The sequence below is a fragment of the Meleagris gallopavo genome, chromosome 4 (assembly GCF_905368555.1).
Source record: "Meleagris gallopavo chromosome 4, MGAL_WU_HG_1.1, whole genome shotgun sequence".
NCBI classification, from domain to species: domain Eukaryota; kingdom Metazoa; phylum Chordata; class Aves; order Galliformes; family Phasianidae; genus Meleagris; species Meleagris gallopavo.
The window spans coordinates 62,048,750-62,069,982 of NC_139407.1; the positions used below are offsets into that span (position 1 = coordinate 62,048,750).

A 21,233-nucleotide genomic window follows, 5' to 3' on the forward strand; every position below is an offset into this window, starting at 1 on the left:
ACTACATCTCCCTGAATATTGATTTTAACCTAGAAATGAAAAGAATTTGTTTCATAAATCAAAAACTGACAGAAATCTGATTTAACTCAGCATCTACCTCTGAATCTTTAAAAATAAATTTCTTCTGTTATTCTATTTTAACAAGTACTTACATTTCTGCTATAAAGATAAAAGCAAGCAGAGGAAAAAAAAACAAAATTAAAAAACAGCCCACCCAACAACACAAAAGCCAGCATTCCTTAATCTCCTCTAAAAGATCTGAACTAACAAGAAAGTGTAGGTCTTACTTTTCTCATTTTCTTTTCTTACAGTTTTTTAATTAAAATTTTACAAGCTATTAAAGGTGGAGCTGTGTAAGAAACAGCCAAACTTCACAGAAAGCCAAAGGGGGAGTATTTAGGACCTTTACCTGTCACAAGCAACACAAGTCTGAACTGTTACTGCTCCACAAACACCTCATCTCTCTGCTAGAGGTTACTGATCTTAAAGGAGTCGAAGCAAAAGAGTAGTGTGAAAGCTTCCATTTTGTTCCAACATAAGGAAGTCCACCACGTAAACTCAAGCTGCCTTCAGCAGCAATGTAAACTTAAGACAAATGCTTACAAAAGGCTTCCCCTGAGCTAACAGTTAAGAGTGCAGTGTCTTCAATTACTACCATTAAAACTCAAAAAGAGTGTTTATCTGCAGTCTCAGCTAATTGTTAAATGGTTAAACAATGTCAACTGAATTAAGCATCTGACAGAATGTCTTGACATTGAAACTGGCATTTATGTCAAAAATATATGTTGTTTCCCTTAACAAGCCTGACTCAGCAGCCAATGCCTTTCAAGGGTATGATGTGGTTAATTTATTCAAAAGATCTGGTTCATGTTTACAGCTTGATCAGCTGGAGAACATCTGATGATGAACATGGGGAAAGAAATCTTTCTTAAAGACACCTCAGCAGTACCAAAGCCAACCATGTTCAATAAAGCAATCCTAAATATGTAAAAAAAATAATTTAAAAAGTATTCTCTAGGACAGAATTTAAACACTTAGAGAGAAAATATTCAGCTGTATATATTTTACAAATGTGAAAAATTATCACTGCTTACCAGACTGGAGGCAGTAACTTCACTGTAAAGAAGTCCAAAAGGTACAATGAGGAAGTGTTCCTGCTCAGAATTTACTCTGGCCTAAGGGTAAGAGAAAAAGCTAAGTTATTGGGAATATTTTAATAAAGCATACAAGAAGGCCCAAAAACATGAAAGTTACTTTCAATTCCTGAGTATGGAACAAGCAATATGACTATAGCATATGCAATACAATTTCCACGTATGCTGGGACAGGTGGTCAACACGCTTAAGCCGCGCTGAAGAGAATCAGATGGTAGGTACATCAGCAGCTCAGATTGGTGGAACACTGCTAAGTCCTTACGTTCTCTAGAAAAGACGACTAGATAACTGTAGATAAAAAGAATGACATGGTGATAAATGCAAAAAGGTGTTGCATGTTTTTAAGAATGAATTTATACTTCAACTGTATTTACACTCCAGTAAACTAGAAAGTATAAAAGAAAAACTAAGAAAATTTAAGAATTTGGCCCACAGATTTAAAATTTCTTGATGCTGAGTAGGGTTCCACCACTGGTTCTGGGATGCCATGTGAGATAACCAAGTTCATAATACAAAAATAATGCTGACTTCAAAACATTCACAGCTCAGAATGCATCAGTTTGAACACTGCACAATGAAAAGTACTGGACAAATAATTTAGGTGTTTTTCAATGGAGAGTTAAAATGGAGAATTAAAAGAAATAAGTCATGATAACAAAACTGCTCATTTCAGAGACTGGGCCAGAAGTGTGTTTCTCAGAGCTCATGGCGATCTTTTAAAACAAATGTTTAGATTCAATTTTATGAAGTTCCCTACTTTGCTACTTGTCAGTACAGAGTGATTGAAGCTTGAAGGAAGCTCTGCACGTAATTTCATCCAACCCACAAATGTTCCACTGCCTCAAGATGCACCTACTTTTTTGCTCACTCAGGTCTTCTACTACTTTCAACATGAAATGGATACGTACTTCCTTCTGCAGGAAAATAATTTTTTCAATAAGTAATTGATCGGTGTCCTGAAAGTTTATGGTACAAATCTGCCTTCCTTGATAACCAGCTGATTACGTGCCATACCACACGAGCCTTGAACTGCACCAACTAGTTCAAGTTAACCTGTACTTTTATGAATCACCAAAATAATTCTCCACTGCAGAATTTTAAATGATCTAGAACATCTTTTACTTAATTATGCAAAACTGAAAACAGTATTATTAAAATGCCCCAAAAGCTAATGAGAAAGCTTGAAACAGCAGCATCTCCCAAACCACTCTACTTCAGGATTAGATCCAATAAACAACTCATGCTCTCTAAGCAAACCAAGACCAAGTGAATGAAGTACTTGCAGTAAACCTGCAGTCTCAAATTCTGCCTAACCCTGGAGGCACCCAAGTTTATTAGAAATCCTTTTACTTGACATGAAAGCTCTTGGTAACTCTGTAATTCTGCTTCTGTGTCAGACTGCACCAGATTGATAAGGATCTAGAGAAGCAAAGGTATTGCAATCAGCTCTCACAAAGCCTTTCTCCTCCATCTTATACAGTGACATTCCTCACAGAAGGCTGTTTTCATCTTTTTATTCTATTTTCCAAAAGTACACTAGTGGCTTTTAACTTCAGTGCAATCACCTAAAAATTAGAGCATCCATTCACAAGAAAAGAAAACCTGGAGTCAAAATCCAGCTCTGTATCAAGTGATAACATCTGCCACATTCTAAAGAGCACCTTACTTCTACAATATACTAATTAACTATAATTATTAATATATAAGCATACACCTTAGAACAAGGATGAGACTACTCTGTAAACACAACAACCTTGTTCCACATCAACTTCTCAAGGTAAATTATATCTTAGTCACCTTCCAGGTTGCTATTCACTGGAGGAATCTGTATAAGTTAACTATCACTTGCGATTGCTGGTGACAAACGATTAACCAAAAACTTTCCAACACTGCTCTGTCCTTCAAAAGCAAAATACATCCAAAACATTTCCAACGTGTCATACTCCAAGTGCCCTATCTTCCAACTAAACTGCTAGCACATTATCTAACTTCATTATCTAAGCTCTCTGTGCTCTCCTTCCTTCTCCTTTGTAAAAGAAAACAAACTTGATGCATTATTCCCCAATTACATGGCCTTAGTTATGCCTCAAGGCACACAGCTCCTCATTACACTTAACTTAATATCTAAACTCAAATATTCCCAGGGCTAAATATGACACTAGAAAGCCATCTCTAAAACTGCTTGCCTGCTATTCTTTTATAGCATTAATATTCCTTTTACAAAAGCAATTCTCACGTCATGTATGAAAAATCAGGGGGTAGCACAGAGCTGTTTACAAGAACCACTATGTGGGATACGTTCCCTCAGTAAAAGAACCAAATGGTCTAATCAGCACTGCCTGATCCTGCGCCTACTCATATCGCTTATTATCTTCAGCAGTTCGTAATATACCTTGAAATCTCAAAAAGCAGAAATCATTAAATTACTGTATTTCATTCAGATTGCAATTAAAAACTGAAAATACATCAAGGACCACCTTTACCATGTAGGGAACAAAACCCTACAACAATCCAGCTCTGTTAGGAAAACAATTGACTGAGTTGCACACCACAGCTGTGACTTCACTCATGAGACTCATGTTGATCATTCTTCTGGCACATAAAACCTCCTTGATTTGACCTCCTTGTCATTCTTATTACGGATGCCAGTGATTACTCAGTCACAAAGAAAACTGTTGGTATGCAACATTAAGCTAAACAGTCCACTCATGTTCTGAAATACTATGGTTTCTTTTACAAAGAAGTCTGTAGAGAATTGTCAATGAAACTGAATAGTATTACCAATGAAAAGATGGCTTAGTACTTAGAAAATGAAGACATCACCTTGCAGAATAATACATAGAATTACTCAAACCATTTAAGATACTAAAAGATTCAGTCTTTTAAGAACCTTAAATTCACTGTAAGACTTTTCACGTCCACTCTCCTAAGACTCTATTCAGACTACGTAGCTGACATCCAAGCTATTTCAGTTCTTATTCTTGAGATGCAATGACTAATCTCTTCACTATTATACTGCTTTCAATACCACTTTGCTCTTCTTCCACACAAAGAGAAAAAGACAGATGAGGGAGGGAATCAGTTCACTTGTATTCTAAAACAATTGGTTCAGTTCTCTGCTGATTCAATACTCACTGTTATATGATTGTAAATAAGCTGAGACCAGCCAAAGAGATCTGCTAATCTGTAGAAAGCCGCCAATTTACATCGTAATAACTTCTCCCCTTTTTCATAAGCAATGGAATCAGACCCCCTGAGATCATTCACTGGTGTCACCATGCCAAGGCCTGAGAAGAGAAGAAAGCACAAGGCAGCTGTGTTCAGTGTCAGCTAGAACACAGTAACAGCCATCACAGTTACAATGGTTTTTCTTGCTAGTTAATATCAACATATTAGCCTTAGAAATGAAGAGCAAGATTTAATTACTATAGTGTCCTAATGTATATTACATCAATATAATTAAGATCTCTGACAAGATCTTAAGTAGAGCCAGCCCAAGTTCCTTTCTTAATGTTAACTGGGGTTAAAGTGGCAATAAATTCTTTAGCAAAATCCCCCCCACCAATCTCATATAAATACAACTACTCATTGATAACAGAGAATTGTAACCTCAAATATTCCACTTTTTGAATATGGGTTTCTATCACTGGAAAGAAGAATTATACACCTAGTGAGGTCATTTAATTAAGAAATAATAAATGCAAGCTGAATAGAGGAGGATTATAGTAAAGCATTACAGTTACCATAGGTCTAGTTACAGTGCATTGAGAAACATGATTCACAGGAGCTGGGATAAAGCAGAATCTGACATGATATAATCTCAATTACAGATTTATTTTGGTGCACAGGCAGGGATTTGTATTATCCTAACACAAAACCTGTGTGTGCACATATTCACACATACTTGGGTGGTTTTTTCTTTCCATGTGTGCGTTTTTGGTTTTTTTTTGTTTATTTCTTTTTTCTGATGTTTCTTTTCTCACTTCATAGAAGAAAGCTGTGAATAGTATTTCAACTGCAAAAAATAGTTTCCAAAGACTTTTGCTGTTACCAGACTACGACTGAGTTTTATCTTCCTGTAGACAATCCAGCTGGTAAACATTTAAACGTTTGTATTTTCAATTAATGTTCACTTATCAGGTTTCTCTTTCAATTAAGACATTCCTCTTTAGATGGCTTTTGATATAAATCACATACACAAATTACACTGTGTATCACCGAAATTTGGAAACAAATCCATTCATTTTCTGTTTGCAGCGTTCCAATAAGAGAACAGGGCAGTATGTGAACTTCACATAACACAGTGAAATTCACAGCATTCAACACTGTCTTCATGTTAAGCCTTTCAGACAAGAGAATTCAACTATTCTACGTTCATGTGCACTCACTCATGTTTAACGCAGCCATTCCGCCTTGTGGTGCTGCTGGGTAGACATTTGGCACATTTGTTGTCATAAAATCTGCAATCTGCTGCAAAGCCAATAAACCTGTTGGATTCTTCCCCTTCTTAAATTGTTCCTGGATCATAGACTCCAATTCTTCACAAAAAGCCTGCCAACAGGACATTGCATATTGTAAAGCACATACACATGAACTTCAGCTTTTCAAACACAGTTTCTATATAACGCCTAAATGAAAAGGTGCTATAACTCTTCTCCAAAACAGCTCAGCATAGTACTACTGGGTGCATGCTTTCATTTGAAAATGATGCTGTCTATAGCAACAGCGATATGGGAAACTTATTTTTTTGTAAATGGGAATTTCAATATTCTCTCTCCAAGTAACACATGCAATCGACTTCAAAGAAAACAAAATCTGGAAGCAAAGTAGTTGGAAGAGAAAGAATATATCAGTGTGGTTCAGAGGGAACTGAGTCAAGAAGGCATGCAGAAACACATGGCCACTGCATCTTAAAACAGTACTTTACTTTGTACCTGTGCATGCATGTGTATCTTTGCCACTGGATGAAGGAAAACAAGATTTTAGATTGCTAGTAGATGCTGCTTTTAAAAAGAATACTGGAAATTGAAATAGAAGTATTCCTATCACTAGGTAAATTATAAATCAAAGAAGTTGGTCCCACATGAAAACCAGTAAATATATCACCACAACCCTGTTCTTGCTAAAGACAGATCATAACACATTCTATATCTAATGTCACCCATCAGTTACTATAAAAGGAATAAATGTTATGAAATAAGCTTTGTTATGTGCACTTTCTCCATGAGGAAAGTATCTATAATACTCAAATTATTCAACACTTCTAATTGTGCACCTTTTCTGGAAGAGATGTATAATAATATTCCCAATGTCAGATGACAAAAAACTGAACGCAGGACAGAGTTGGTTTGCATAAGCTACTCTTAGGAGAGTTACTTGATTTCAATACTTAAATGAATGTTAAAATATGAAACAATTTAAAAAAATGTTTTACTATAAGTACATAGATGATATGAAAAGAATGGTGACTGATTACATACAGAGTTCTGAAACCAAGTCTGAGAGGCTTCTTCATGAGCAGACAATAAAACTTCAACCAGATAATGTGAGAAAAACTGGGCTACTAACTTTAGAAGAAAGTTAAAACAATAGAGATAATAAATTAATCACTTAGATGGAGTGATTTTCTTTTCTTACTGGGCTTTGAAGAATCATGGAGACTCTCTTCTTCTGTTCCATCATGTTAAAATCCTGGCGAAGGTCAGGTGCCATATTCCTCTCTCTCAAGTAATCTGGATTATTTTCATCAACTCGATCGAAATATCTCTCTTTATGAGGGGCTGTTGTTGGAGGTGGTGAGGTCACCACCGCTGCACCAGAATCACCATTCATAGTACAGCTTTATGGAACCTGAAGAGGACAAAGATGAGCAAATTAAACAAGGAAATAATGGAGAGCTCAGTAAGTGTTTCCTGTTTCAGAGAAAAAGTTCAAATCCACCTACAGTTAGAATGGCCTTCCCAACTCAAAAGCCCCGTTTCTGCAGTTGAATAGCAGTAAATTAAAGAAAAAACAGTGTTAAAAGATGTGACTAGAAATGTAGCTAATATACACACAAGTTGAACGTACTATGTGGACACATGCTACACAAACCACCATAAGAACACCCACATCCAGCTCTTGAAGCTGACTCCAAAGCATGGCTTTCCAAAGCACAAAAGTCTTTCGAATCTTGTCACAGACAGCACTGCAACAACACACGATGTCTACATTCACTGTATCTTTTTTTAAATTTCAGACATTTAAGCCAATGAAATGAGCCCACTGGCCAGGGCTCACATCAGCTTTACACATAACGAACAATTGCAGGTATCTACCAGAAAGCCTGCAGACAGCTGGCATTGCTCATCCATGCAGCTTTCTTGCACACACAAGAACCCTTTTGTGTAACATTAGCCCAGTTTTCACAGCAGTTCTAATCTTCATTCAAAAATGAAGATTATAATGAGCCATTTTCAAAAACTGGAAGATTTCATGAAGCCTTCTAAGCTTAACAGTTTGATAAAACACCCCCTGCAACGCCTTAAGACTTGGATCTCTCATTCCCAATCATGTATCAAATTCAACTTTTTCAGAAAAGATAATTTTCTTTGCACATCACACATGATTAGTAAAATGTCACCAATGCAAACTGTACTTCACAGAACTGCAAATATTTAACTTGTTCAGCAAGCTGCAATGATGTACTTTACATGTAAAATATGTCAAGTTGAAATCCTGTACCCTCGTGGTATTTAGCAACTTTACCAATAAATGTGCCAAGTGAACCTGCAGGTCTTTTCCTGCAGATACAGGAATAGATAAAGGAAATTCAGTATCAGCCTCCAGCTCCCTGCCCCACTGAGATCAAACAGACTCATTTCAGTTATACCGATTTAGGCCAGGGACTCAAACAGGCAGGAAAAACTCAATCTCAGCTACTCATTTCATTACGTACCTTCAGTTTTGTAAGGATTTGTACCATCAGAATCTGCTGACATTGTAAGTTACTGCAATTCTTTTTCTGATGCAGCGGGAGAGATTGTACGTATCATCATCTAAATAATGATTCTCCTGCTGCACGTTAGAGGTGGTAAATACTGACACACACCTCTATTTTAAAATTTTCCTTAGCTTCTTGTCTTGAATTGTGCTTGCCTGTGAACTGAATTAGGCATTTCCTTGCATATTTATTAGCTAAAACCACCACAGATGTGGATGCACACAGAAAAAGTAAGCTATTTTGAAATGCAAAATACGTTGAACAAAATCAGTGCAGAGAAAAGAATGATCTACTTTGAGACATTAGAATCAGTAGATCTCATCCCCTCTAATTCTCACATCAGAAAGTAGGTCTGCCTGCCATTCCAAAACACAGTGAACAAATCACCCAACACCCACTACCCCATTCCACAGCCTCTTTTCTGAGCTCTATTACAATCCCAATGTCTCTGACTCTTTTCTGTAAAAGAGCTTGCAACAGCTTGCAGACCCAAGCAGGTGCTCTGCAGACCCGACTACCCCCATCATGGCCCAGCACAGACCCAGCACACAGCACATCTGCGCTCCTGGCTCCATGCTGCTCCCAGCAACCTCACAAAGGCAATCCCCAAATGGGACCACAGCACTGCACTAAGCTTCTGTTATTCCTATTCTACTCTGGACTTTGAGAAGGATCTGGAATGCAATAATCAACAGGAAATTCAGCATTCATCTTTAGGCAGTCCTTTTATAGCAGAGTTAAACATCCACTTCATAGCTCAGTCCTACAGATATCCACTGAAGCCACTGAAATTTATCCACAAATTTCCTCAAAAACCCTTTGAGAGGAAGGCAAGATGGACTCTGCAGTGAGACCTTCAGAAACGCGTGCATAGACAAAAAATAAAAGGAATCTGAACAGTTAAGCAGAGGAAGTCAGATAAGCTGCAATGGACTTTTTGCCTTGCTACTTGTTGTTTTCGGCACAAGTGTGTCAGGGACACCACACCCTTAACTGAAAGCCACAGCTGGAAGCTCAGTGCACAAAAAGCCTTCCTCTGTGAGCAGGAACTTTCCAACAGAGAGCTGTGGATGCCCCATCCCTACAGGTGCTCAAGGTCGGGTTGGATGGGCCCAGGGCAGCTTGATGTGGTGGGGGCAGCCAGGCCATGGCAGGGCTTGGGACTGGCTGGGCTGTGAGGTCCTCCCGAACCAAACCACTCCATGATTCAATGATAGATTATCACGAGGAACAGCACCCATCACTAGGGGCAAAGCCATGAAACTCACATCACAGCTTACAGTCACTGAAGCAATTAAATCCATTTATCTCATATACATGTATGCATAAAAGCTATAAATCTCTTAAAGGACACTGCATCAAATGAGAGCCATCAAGCCAGTTCTCAGCATATGGGACTCACTGGTTGCTGTATGCACAGCTATGGTCAGGAAATGACCGTCAGGAAAGCAGCTTTATACAACTTATAATGCATTTACAGACAACAAACACTGCTGTCAAACACATCCTGAAATTATTATTAATATTCAGGATTAATATTACTTTTTTTTTTTCTTTTCATTATTATAACTACAGAGAGAGTTTCACCTCCATTCACCTAAGGGAAGTACTAGGAGGTTAAACTCAAACAAAAGAAGAAAGGTTTAGAAGAGGAATGGCACAAAACTGTTCCTTTAACATCCAGAAAGAAGAAAAATGTCAGTGTTTTACACAGCTCATGTTCCTCAGCACTCTGTAAGGAGAAGCAGACGATGCACTTCCAGTTCGATAATTCTACACACGTTAAGACAGTAACAGCCAACAAGAATCCAAGTAACTCAAGGGCACAGTAACACTTCCAAACTAAAAAATACACAGATTTTCAAAACCAAGTGCATTTGGGATGAGTGCATTTTAAATAAACATATTTAAAATGTTAATATTTCTCCTAATAATACCTGGAAGTTGGGATAGATATTTCAGACTTCATAGGTTCGGTGTTTCTTAGCTTGTAGCACCATCATGAATATCATGGGGAGCTTGAGGAGCTCTGTAATGGCTCACGAGAAGCTCTCAGCTAAGGCAGCTATCTGCATTTCTTGGAGGAACAGTGCAATCACTTAAAGGTCGGGTGGCTTTTCGTTGCTGGGGAGAGGCTGTGCTTTTTCTGTTGTCTTTTTTTCTTTTCAATTATTATTTTATTTTTGCTATCACAAATAGCAATAGCATTCACTTGTAATGAGCTATTTTTGTTCCTCCACATCCTAAGGAAAAGTATTTTTGCTGAGGCTGCAACCAGACAGGACTTGATCTAATCCAAGGGCTCGCTGCCACAGAAGGACGGACCACACCTCCTCACATCAATGCAGATCAATTTGAGTCTGCTGAGGCCAACTGAGAATAAAAACACTCTGAGAAGCAGGAAGGAGCTTGTGTCAAGACAAGGGAGCCCAAAAGACTTGAACGAAATTTTAAATGTACTGCTAGCTCTACAGCACACGTGCAAAAAGAAACCCACTCCATTCTCCTCCTTAAACAAACCATAAAAACAGAGCCATACAGTTATTTCATTTATTTTTATTATTACTTAAGTTTAGAGTTATCTGATCCAAAATCTTGCAACATCAAATCATTTCAAAGAGGAAAACAAACCCCTACAAAATAGAACACCAAAAACGTAGAATCATAGAATGTGACTTGTTCTTGTCCTGGCAGCTTACAAATCCCCTGTGCAAAATGCTCTGAGAGCAAAACACTCGTATGGGGGAGTGTGTCCAACTTGCAAAGTGAGTCAGCAGAACTCTTCTCAGCCCAGAGCCACCATTACAATTCCAGTCACTGGCAAAGAAGGCTGAAGCACATAGCTGAACAACGATGTAATAATTTCCTTTGCACCCACTTGTTTCTGACGGTTCCCCTAACAAGTTCTCTCCTCCTGTGCCAGAATTCATAGAATCAGAGGTGTTGAAGGCAATCTGAGATCCCCCAGTCTAACCCCCTGCTAAAGCAAGTTCCCTACTGCAGGTTGCACATGAAACCATCCAAGAGGGTCTGGAATATCCCAAGAGAAGGAGACTCTGCAATCCCTCTGTGCAGCCTGTTCCAGTGCTCTGTCACTCCCAAAGTAAAGAAGCATTTGTTTGCGTTTAGATGGAATTTCCTGTGTCTCAGCTTGTAGCCAATGCCCCTTGTCCTGCTGCTGGGCATTGCCGAAAAGAGCCTGGCCCCCTTCACTTGCCTGTTTGATAATTAAGCATTGATAAAATCCCTTCTCAGCCTTCTCTTCTCCAGGCTGAACAGCCCCAGCTCTCTCTGCCTTGTCTCATGAAGGAGATGGCTCCACGTCCCTCATCATCTCTGTGGCCTCCTGCTGGAATCTCTCATAGAAGTTCCCTGTCCTTCCTAAAATGGGGACCCCAGCACCAGGCAGAATTGTGGCACAGAAAAAAGGTTTGACGAGAAGTTCCTGGAGGAGGGAACGCAAAACAAATGGAGTTGTGGACCTGTGCAAAGCTGGGTACAGAGCAGGAACTGGCAGAAGGGAGCAGGGGAAGGCTGGGGTGACGTGCTGCTGCTGGCAGTGCCACTCAAGGTCACCAAGCAGCTGTGCCACACTGACAGCACCAACACCAGGCAGCAGGGAAATGGTCAGGAGTCTGAACACCCACCTACAGGCAGCAAGGATCCGTCAGCTTCTGTGCAAAGAGCTGCTTGCAAGCTTATGCTATCACTACTTCACCCCATATTCTGATGCTTTCTGTATTTTTAACAATTTTCATTTCCTTGAGAATAAAATTTGTCCATCTTGTTCCCTGATAAATTATTTTATTGGTATAATACAAAAATAAATGATTTATTGTTTGCACTACACTTTCCATCATGTTCAGTGAGAGCATTTTGGCACCAGCAATCAGGATTTGTTCTTTCCATTTCAAATGTTTCCTACTCAACTTTGAAGAGGAAAAGTTGGCGCTATCATAGGAAGTGCAAGAACAAAGAACGTAAATCATGGCTGTACTTCTTAACAGACAATGTACTTTGCATCATGAATAACCAAATTATTTTCTTTACCAAATGTTCCTGGCTCATGCATCTTTGAAATTTCCACTGCTTTTTGTTTTTGAGCAGGAAGAGACTACTTTATGAACACAAACACTTCTTTATGTTGTACTGAATGAAGTCTCCACCATCCCACTCACCAACAGAGGTGCTGCCAGTTAAATATTGGATTCTCAAAATACAGAGCAAACCAACTGCATGCTTATCTCTCGAGAAATGTTGTGTTTCAGACGTATAATATCATGCCTTAGTATCTATGACAGTAATTTAAGAAACAAGCAGGATGAGAGGAAAAGGCATTTTCAATTCTTACATTAAAACGATCTCTTAGAATGATTACAAACATGCAAAAAGCCAATAATCTAGTTCAAATTCAAGCAAATTCCTTGTATTTATGAAACAGGACTGCTTTAGGGAAGAGATCAGCAGGAAAAGTGAAAGAATGTCACTGCTAAAAGCTATAGTCACAGCACAGTCTCAAAACTGGCAATTCAGACTAAGGACCAAACTGAATGTATTATTTCAAACAAAATACAGTGCTTTATAGCACACTGCAAGATTTCTCTGATCTTAGCTTCCACTGATAAGCTCTGGCTTTACCTGTCATGTCTCTGTCTGTAGCCAGCTCATGGGAAAAACTGAAACAAACCCACCCAAATAAAAACCTTGAGGTCCTTCCTTATTACCTGGTCTCAATTATAGCAACTGTTCTATTAAACAAGACAAATGTTTCTAACAGACTAACGCCCAACTGCACAGCATACAGAACTGGTTTAGCTCTAAATAAAGATAACACTTAAAAACACAAAGACTGTCATAAATTGCTTTTCTTTTGAAAGGAAGAAGATTTTTAAAAAAGGGATGACTCTTGAAACTGAGAACTTGCATCTCCTGATGGACAGGTCTGCTTTTCCGCATTCTTTCTTCCCAATCCTAACTTTCTGCTAAGCAGTTTCTTTTTAAGCTTACATGACCAAAAATGTCTATTCAGCAGAAAAATTACCTTGCTTTCACTTCTTGGATTCAGTAACTTTTTCCAAGTGATTCTGATATTGCATTTCTGGAACGGTTTGGTGCATAAATTCATGAATGACTAAGGACAGAGATGGCAGAAAGCAGGCTGGATAAGGCCCTGGGCAACTAACCTAGCCTGTGGATGTCCCTGTTCATTGCAGGGGAGTTAGGCTACACGACCTTTAAAAGTCCCTTCCAACTCTAAGGATTCAATGATAACATCAGAAGCTATACTGTTCATCTAACAGAAAAACTCCCTACGTAAACACCTTGAACCAGGGGAGCAGCTGTGGTCATGGTGGCTGCTTTTGAGGATTGTGGTTATCCCTAGAATAACCCCTTACAATTCAGTGAACAACAAAGGCCTCAGGATTGAGGTTGAGAATCATACTATTGCTTTTCAGACACGTTTCTTTTATGAAGCTGTTCCTGCATTGGAACTGACACAGAATTTGCTGCTCACTGAACCTGGACTTACGGAGCCATCAAATAAGCTCATACTGCCAAATAAAACCTGTCAAACACCACAAGAGGCTGATCTGCATGCAATTTTGTTTTGAAAACCTGAGTTCCAATTTAAGAAGCTTCTCAACTAAAAACCTCAGAATTACCAAATTAATAACATAATACCACAAAACTCAGCTGAGCCCAGCTAATGCAAAGGAGTGCAGCCAGAGGTGAAAATTATGCCAGAATTACTCAGTGTTGAAAAGGTAAGATCTGAATTCTGGACCAACCATAAATCACTACCAGGAGGTGCAAAGACAGTGCTGTGACCAGACAGCGTACAGTAATCACCAAATAAAATAAAGAATATCAAGCAGCAAAATTAGTTTCCCTAACCTTGAAACAAAAACGCTGTTAAGATATACATTTTGGTCCTTCTATACACACTTCAAAAAGGACATGAAATACTACAGAAGTGCAATGGCTACAGAAATGAAGCAGAGGGTAAAGGACTACCTCGGCAGGGTGAGCAGCCCCACCTGTCTGGGCACACAGAAAGATGAGCTGCTCACAGGGTTGTGAGCGCCTGTCTGTCCTGCCAAGAAAAACATGGAGAGATTTTGTGCTGGAGAGCAAGTGTCAGAAACATTTAGCCTTGAATCAAGATGGAAATTTCCTATCCACAGACACTGGAATTCTGTGTCTTTGCTTCATGAATCTTTTCAAAATACAAGCTTTAATCAGCTTCCAGAATACATCTTACTGTGTCTGTGCTGAGATCAGAGTTCTGCCTGCTTCTGAAATCTCTGAATCTGCTTTCTTTCTTAGGCTTTGGGAAAAAAAGAAAGTTCCTACATGCACAATGTGCTCATGTTATTTACTGCTTCCAAAGCATTTCTAGTGCCTCCTGTTTATTCATACAGCACCTTATCCTGAGGGTAGGCTGGTGACAGCTGGAGACTGAATGTCAGGCAGAAGATACCAAAAATCCTCCTTAATCCTTCTCTTGTGCTCAGGTCACACTGATCTAACCTGTGATTAGGACAAACTTTCCATAAGATCAGGTACGGCATCTCTATCTCTTTTTAATGAAGTGCAACCCTGCCACCAGAATAATTCAGGTTCATCTTACCTAACCAATCTCAGTGACCAAAAGGATGCGCGTTCCTGAATACCTTCACTTGTCTCACTGGTTGCTCAGATGCATTTAGCTGTTTAGTCCAGAGAGTTCCTTAGGTTCATTTCACTTTTTTGTTTCTCCCTTTTTATTTTTAAAGCTGTGTGAAGCTGAACAGCCTGTAGAATAAAAGTGGCTGCAGTAGACACAACGCCTCTCCGTCTTACTGACAAAACGATAATGTTTATTGAACAGAAAGCAGTGGTGAAAAGTGTTTTCCTAGCCCTGCTTAACTGCTGCATTACATGTTGCCACTGATGTCATACAGGATCAGCTACACCAGCCCCCCAGTACAACAGAGGAATAGCTATCACTGATTTTCATTTTTCATCTTCTAATTTGTCAAAAGCATCTGTGGCCAATGCAATATTAATTTTTTTTCCCCCACTATTAGTATTCATGGATGGTGGTAACACCAGAAAGCTTGTGTACATTTACTGCAATTAGGGTCACAAGCCCACACAAATAAAGAGGTTTAACCCAAGTCCTGTTATTTTTAGGTTTCTGTGAACCCACATGCACTTCCCAGGCCTCGTGCTGAACTCACCAATAAAGCTGTGCCCACACATTTCTGAGCACAGGGCAAATCTGAGCTCCAGCTCTCCTAAGAGCAGGGCCCCGGCTTTATGCCATGGGTATTGAGAAAGCTTGAGACAAACCCATCTGTGTGTCTGACTCAAAAACAGACACTGGACTCAAAATGAAGTTGCTAATAGCTGCTAGGCTTTCAATTCTAAAGGTAATTGTTGAAACCACAAATGCATACATCATTTAGAATAACAGAACGGCTTGGGTTGGAAGGGACCTCAAGGATCGAGTCCCAGCTCCCTGCCACAGGCAGGGTCACCAACCTCCAGATCTATCACCAGAGGAGGCTGCCCAGAGCCCCATCCAACCTGGTCTGAAACACCTCCAGGGACAGAGAATCCACAGCCTGTCTGGGCAGCTTGTGCCAGAACCTCACCTCTCTCTCTGTAAAGAACTGCCCCCTGACATCCAATTTATCAAGGGAAGAGCCCAAGCTGGCTGAAGTAAAAATAGATATTTAATTTGCCAATGTAATAAATTGGAATGAAAAAAAAAAAATCAATCTACAGTTTTAATATGCACACACCTGAAATCAAGTTTTCCTAGGAAAGAACAGATCTGAAGACATGAAAGACCCCAAATCGCTCAGAGGTATTCCAGGCAGTCCCTTGGAAGGAAAGCCCTCTGCTTACGCAGAGGTGGCACTCACCTGAGGGCAGCCTGCTGCTGCCTCACAGAACTGCAAGCCCAAGGAGACACACAGTCACTGCAGGTGGCTTCAGACCCAGTATGAAGGACAAGGTTTTACTACTGTCCATCAGTAACTTGGGGGCTCTTCTAACAGACCATGTGAAGAGGAACAGTGAGGGTTCTTCCCCACTGCAGAACAGAGGCTGCAGCACTGCATGAGAACCAGGGAGCTCATAAGCAGCTTTAGGCAGAAACATAAAGCAGAGGCAGAAGACTCTTGTGCTTATGTGAATGCATGACTGTACAAGTTACAGGTTCCCTAAATAACAGTGGGCTGGCTGCAAAGACCAAAGACTGAGAAAGAGTACCTTTCTTCTTCCTTCATGATGTTCTGTGACCTCAGGGTTCAGCAAAACATCCAAAATTAACAAGATCCCACTGCTGTGCAGTATGATGACAGTAGCATCTCCTCACTTTTCCTATATAGGAAATACTAATTTTAAAACCCTAGTGGTACTAAATTGGTTTTAAGTGAAGAAGGCTGGACATTCCAAAATCAGACAGGAAAATCTACTTATTTTAAAATGTTTTGGAAACAAATGGGTATGCCAGTGTCCTGGGGAAAAGAAAATACCAACCAAAAAACCCCACCCACACACCCAATGTTATCATACATATAAAAACAATCTTGCTTTAAAATATTAAACCACTGGGAACATCCACTACTGTTGATGCCACCCAGGCCCTGTGCTTTCCAAAATCACTGCGAATAACAAAAGCTCTTCCAGATGACAAAGAAATTCAAAACCCATTTTTGAACAGGAACATAAATGCTTTCCTGACACTTTAAAAAGACAATAAATTTCAGTGTCTGAAACATTAGATATATGATGCATAAGGACCGACTGAAATGCGGCAGTGCAGGCTAAGTGGCCCCTTTTTGGGCAGGATCCAGATATTTCTGCAAAGACTCAATAGTGAGGAATGAGATTTGAGAGCTGTGCTGGCAACAAACAGATCGGCATTTAACTTTTTGAACTGTTCTGCAATAATCACTTTTAACAGAAAAGTTAGATTACATTTTGTATCTTGTTTATGAGAGAGAAAACAGTAGGTAGTCACCTTCCTCAGTTACACAAAGACAGCCCTAGACTTACCACAGCCAGTTCATTTTATAAAAATCAAGCACATGAGCTAGTAGATTGTTTTACAGTTAATTCCACCTCTACAGACACAGTGAACTTAGAGACTTATAAAGAGTTCCTCAGAAAGGACTGAAAAATCACAAACATTCTAAGTTCAACTTCTTCATTCATCAGAAATTATTAAACCTCGCTGACAGGTCTTACATAAGCTCTTACATCCTGCTTTAGAGACAAGAGGCTCTTATTAAAGCAAGGCCAAGCTGAAATCCCATAAGCATATCAGTTTTGCTTTCTAGGCTGAAACCAACTATTAGCACAGTCCCTACAACAAAGAACAGTGTCACTAATGTTAGACTGTCAAAACAATATCTATTTATGTCACAAAATCCCATTTGCTAATATGTCTGTTGCTCTGTCTTCTCCTCTAGAGGACTTGCATGGACTTGGGAGGACAGAAGGGCAGAACCTAACTTCCAGATCAACCAACTGTGCCACAGCACTAATTGAATGTGCAGAGAATTTGACATGACATACACTCAGACTTTTTTCTAATAAGAGCTTATCCTTCAATATGCATCTTATATCTGAAATAGAGGTACACTAGAACAATGTCTGTGTTTTACAATATCCCATTTTTGTTGATGGATTTGCTGAACAATGACATCATAGATCTGAAATAGGTTCTGGTAACATTCATTGCTACTTACAATTAAGTAACGAACTCTAGCAAAAAAAAAAAAAAAAGTAATATTAAGAAAGTTATAGGCAATTAGTGTAGCAGCTCTGGAAGATCATGAAATCACACAAAGAAGGACCAAGAGGCCAAATAACAGGTGTATCACCACCTGGCAACAGAGCTGTGAGCCAGCAAGAAGCAGCAAGCCTGAGTTCATGCTTGATGTACCCCTGAAGATCCTGAGATCCTGCAACAAATGCCTCCAAGAAAACGTAATCCTAGGTCATAAGACCGGCAGGTTGAGATCTTTGAGAAGGAACTACCTGAATATGCATGGCAACTAGATGCATGAACCTCAGCCACTGCCTTCTGGCAGAGAATGCAAGTGACTCAGGAGTTGCTGCAGTGATTAGAGAGCGTGCCGACATGATGCTGGAAGCAGCAGGCTTGATACACAAGCAGCACAGGCATTGCTGATGGGTGTGCTATCAGCCAGAGCTCGAAGAGAGAATTAGGGTACATAAATGAGGTAGATGCTAACACAGAGACTGGAGATTTCATGCAGGCTTAGATCAGGCAGGTGAAGATGGTAGAGATCCTGAATTTTTCATGAGTGTCTCCTCATGTTTACCTGAGGCTTTTGTAGGTGGCACTCCCAGTGCTTTTAAACTGCTTCCTAATTTTGATGGGAGAGGGAGGAAAGGACAGAAATCCTAATAAGATCCAATACCAAATTAGTTTTTTTGATGCAGTAGATTTGGAAAGAATGTTGAAATCCTATACTCAGAAGGAAATAAGTATCTTTGTTTCAGTTACTATAAAACACACATCAATGTGATACAATCTGACATACTTGAAAATTTATCCTCAAGAATTGAAGTATCTTTCTGTATCTTTCCAAACCATGTAGGAAACCTGGAGAATGCAAACCTAAAGACAAATTTTGAAGCAAATCTTCCCTGTGAGACTTTCACTGCACTTTCAAATGAAAACTGATCCAAATGCAAACCCTTAGTATGCATCATCATCCTATTTCCAAGCCAGCTAACAGCCAAGCTTATTTAAATTCAAAACACCTCCTTCAGGAGGTGGTGAATCAGGCATTTCTAAGTCCTTCACGTAAATGCAGAAGCATAGGAAGATAACATGGCTTGCATTCTTCTTCTTCAGCCCTACACTGAAAATTTCGGAGCACTGTCTGGTACACACGTCATACATGAAGGCCATTAACACCGTCTTCAAAGACGACTTAGAAGTGACTGCAAGACAAAGTTCACCACATTCCACAGTTCCCAAATCCAAGAGCGTGTTGTTTTTGCTCTCCTAGAGCAGCCTTAGCTTTAATCTAAAGATGAAAGGCATGAACTATGCATAAAAATGTTACTGGAACTCATTTTCCTGCACTAGATTGTCATCTGTTCCATAGGAGGAAACAGCATGTCAAAATGCCCCAATGAATTCTATTTTAGGAGCAACTCATTTCTGTTTTTCTTTTACCTAGGGGAGTGTGAACATGCTCCCAACTCCAAAGTTATGCAGTCGTGTTTCCTACTTCTGGGTAAACCTCAGGGGTCAAGCACACCCACACGGCAAGAGATGAAACACCACGAGGAAACAGCCCTCCTGATGATGCCATCTCCCCTGTCAGGCAACTATTGCACAAGCAAATATGGCTTCACAAAGCAGCATTAAGCAAACTCGGGCCTTCCACCCAAGACTATCACTGTCAAGTGAAAAAAAAAAAAAAAGAGAAAGTGTTTGCTTTGCACTTTTTGCACTTTGACGTTTCAGAATCAAACTGGGGAGAAGTAATCCCATTTCTGCAGTCACTACAAATCACACTAACAGAGTTTATGCCCACTTTAGCTAAGTTCCCTTCAGAAGCCCAGGCATCTACAGAAGCCCAGACTTCCTCATTTCAGGAAGCCCGACCACTCTCACTTTTACTGGGACTATTTATTTGTTTCTTAACAAGGACCATTTTAATCTCCAGAGGGTGACATTAATCAACCAAATGAAGGAGAACAGACAGCATACAGAAAAACAAGTCACAGCAGGAAGACAAGTGAAGGACAAAAGCAAGCCTGATACTTGCTCAGTTACTGCAATGGAGCCTCTCCCACATCAGCTGGTAAACTGCAAGAACGGCCCGCATTCTGCTCTGCTGTATGCAGCGAGTCCATCCATGAAGGCAGCCCTCACCCAAGAGCCTGCACTGGCTGCACATACGTTGAGCACCCTGAGACCCTGTGGGATGGGCAGCCTTGATAGAAGCAGTCCAAGTCCAAGTCTCCAAGGAAAGCCTCAACATCGCGGCAACGCAGAGGTGCATATTTGCCCTGAACAGCCCAAATATCCAAAGCTTTTGCACAGATATGTACAATTTTGAAAACTAAATTACAACCATTATTAAAATTGAGAGAATAAAACTAAACAAATGCATTCTGCATTTGCAGAATTCAAGTCACAATATAAAACATGGAAGGTTCCTGCTTGACACATGACCATGCTTCTAGATCAAACTAAACGCCATCCATCCTTGAAGGATGACATCTTTAGGCTGGAATTGTTGTAGATAACAAGCATTTGAAGATTAAATGTAAAAAAAAAAAAATCAAATGTTTCTACATGTCTTATTTTTGGTTGTCTAAAACCAACTCCACTGACTCACACTGCCTTTATTCAGATGCTATCCAAGTGATTTCCATCCATGGAAAAAAAAAAAAAAAAAATGTTCTCTATCTTTCAGCACTACTGCTGCCACCACTAATACACAGAAGACTTCTGGTAGTGTGATAAAAACTCCCATCTCACATCTGCTTATATTTGCCAAGCAGTAACCAGAAATCAGAGAGAGAACCACAGAACATCCTAAGTTGGAAGGGACCCACAAGGATTGGAGTCGGGCTCCTGGCTCCACACAGAACCACCCAAGATTCAAACTCTATTTGAGAGCGTTGTCCAAATATTTCTCAATTCCACTGTGTTCTAAAAATCACACAAGCCAGAGCTGTGCTTACCATCTTAGGCATAGAAATCTAAGTTAAATTACTGACCATCAAGGATAAAGAGTCATGTCAAACCTGTTGGGAGTCAGACAATGACCCTGAATCATCGGCACCCATGTTGTCGAAGGAACTCTTTCTAGAAGCCCTACTGCCACTCTATGTTACAGTCTATATAGACACACAATAAATTATACTTACTACATCATTTTAATGTTAAACTGTTACCTTTCTATCTGTATCAAGATCCCACCATGTTTCATCACATCTCTCCCAGAAGCCTCCCCTGCAAGGGATGCACTTCGTACAGCCTATTTAACCTCAGCTACCTTCAGCCCAACAAGTCACTTCTTCAGATTTATTAGGGTTTTGTTAAT

At 39.7% G+C, this 21,233-nt stretch overlaps 1 protein-coding gene across 12 annotated transcripts in view; it reads right to left on the bottom strand.

Moving 5' to 3' along the window:
- The window catches only part of ADD1 (adducin 1), a 55,704-nt gene that overhangs the window by 20,062 nt on the left and 14,409 nt on the right, over positions 1–21,233 (bottom strand). For all 12 annotated transcript variants that reach the window (XM_085223569.1, XM_085223566.1, XM_085223563.1 and 9 more), the window contains exons 2-6: positions 6,792–7,004; positions 5,543–5,705; positions 4,290–4,441; positions 1,095–1,175; positions 1–29 (exon numbers count right to left, since the gene is read on the bottom strand). The exon at positions 1–29 is cut by the window's left edge and continues 121 nt beyond it. In XM_085223569.1, coding sequence (XP_085079695.1) covers positions 1–29; positions 1,095–1,175; positions 4,290–4,441; positions 5,543–5,705; positions 6,792–6,986 — 620 coding nt within the window. In that variant the 5' untranslated portion in view covers positions 6,987–7,004. The remainder of the gene's footprint in view (positions 30–1,094; positions 1,176–4,289; positions 4,442–5,542; positions 5,706–6,791; positions 7,005–21,233) is intronic.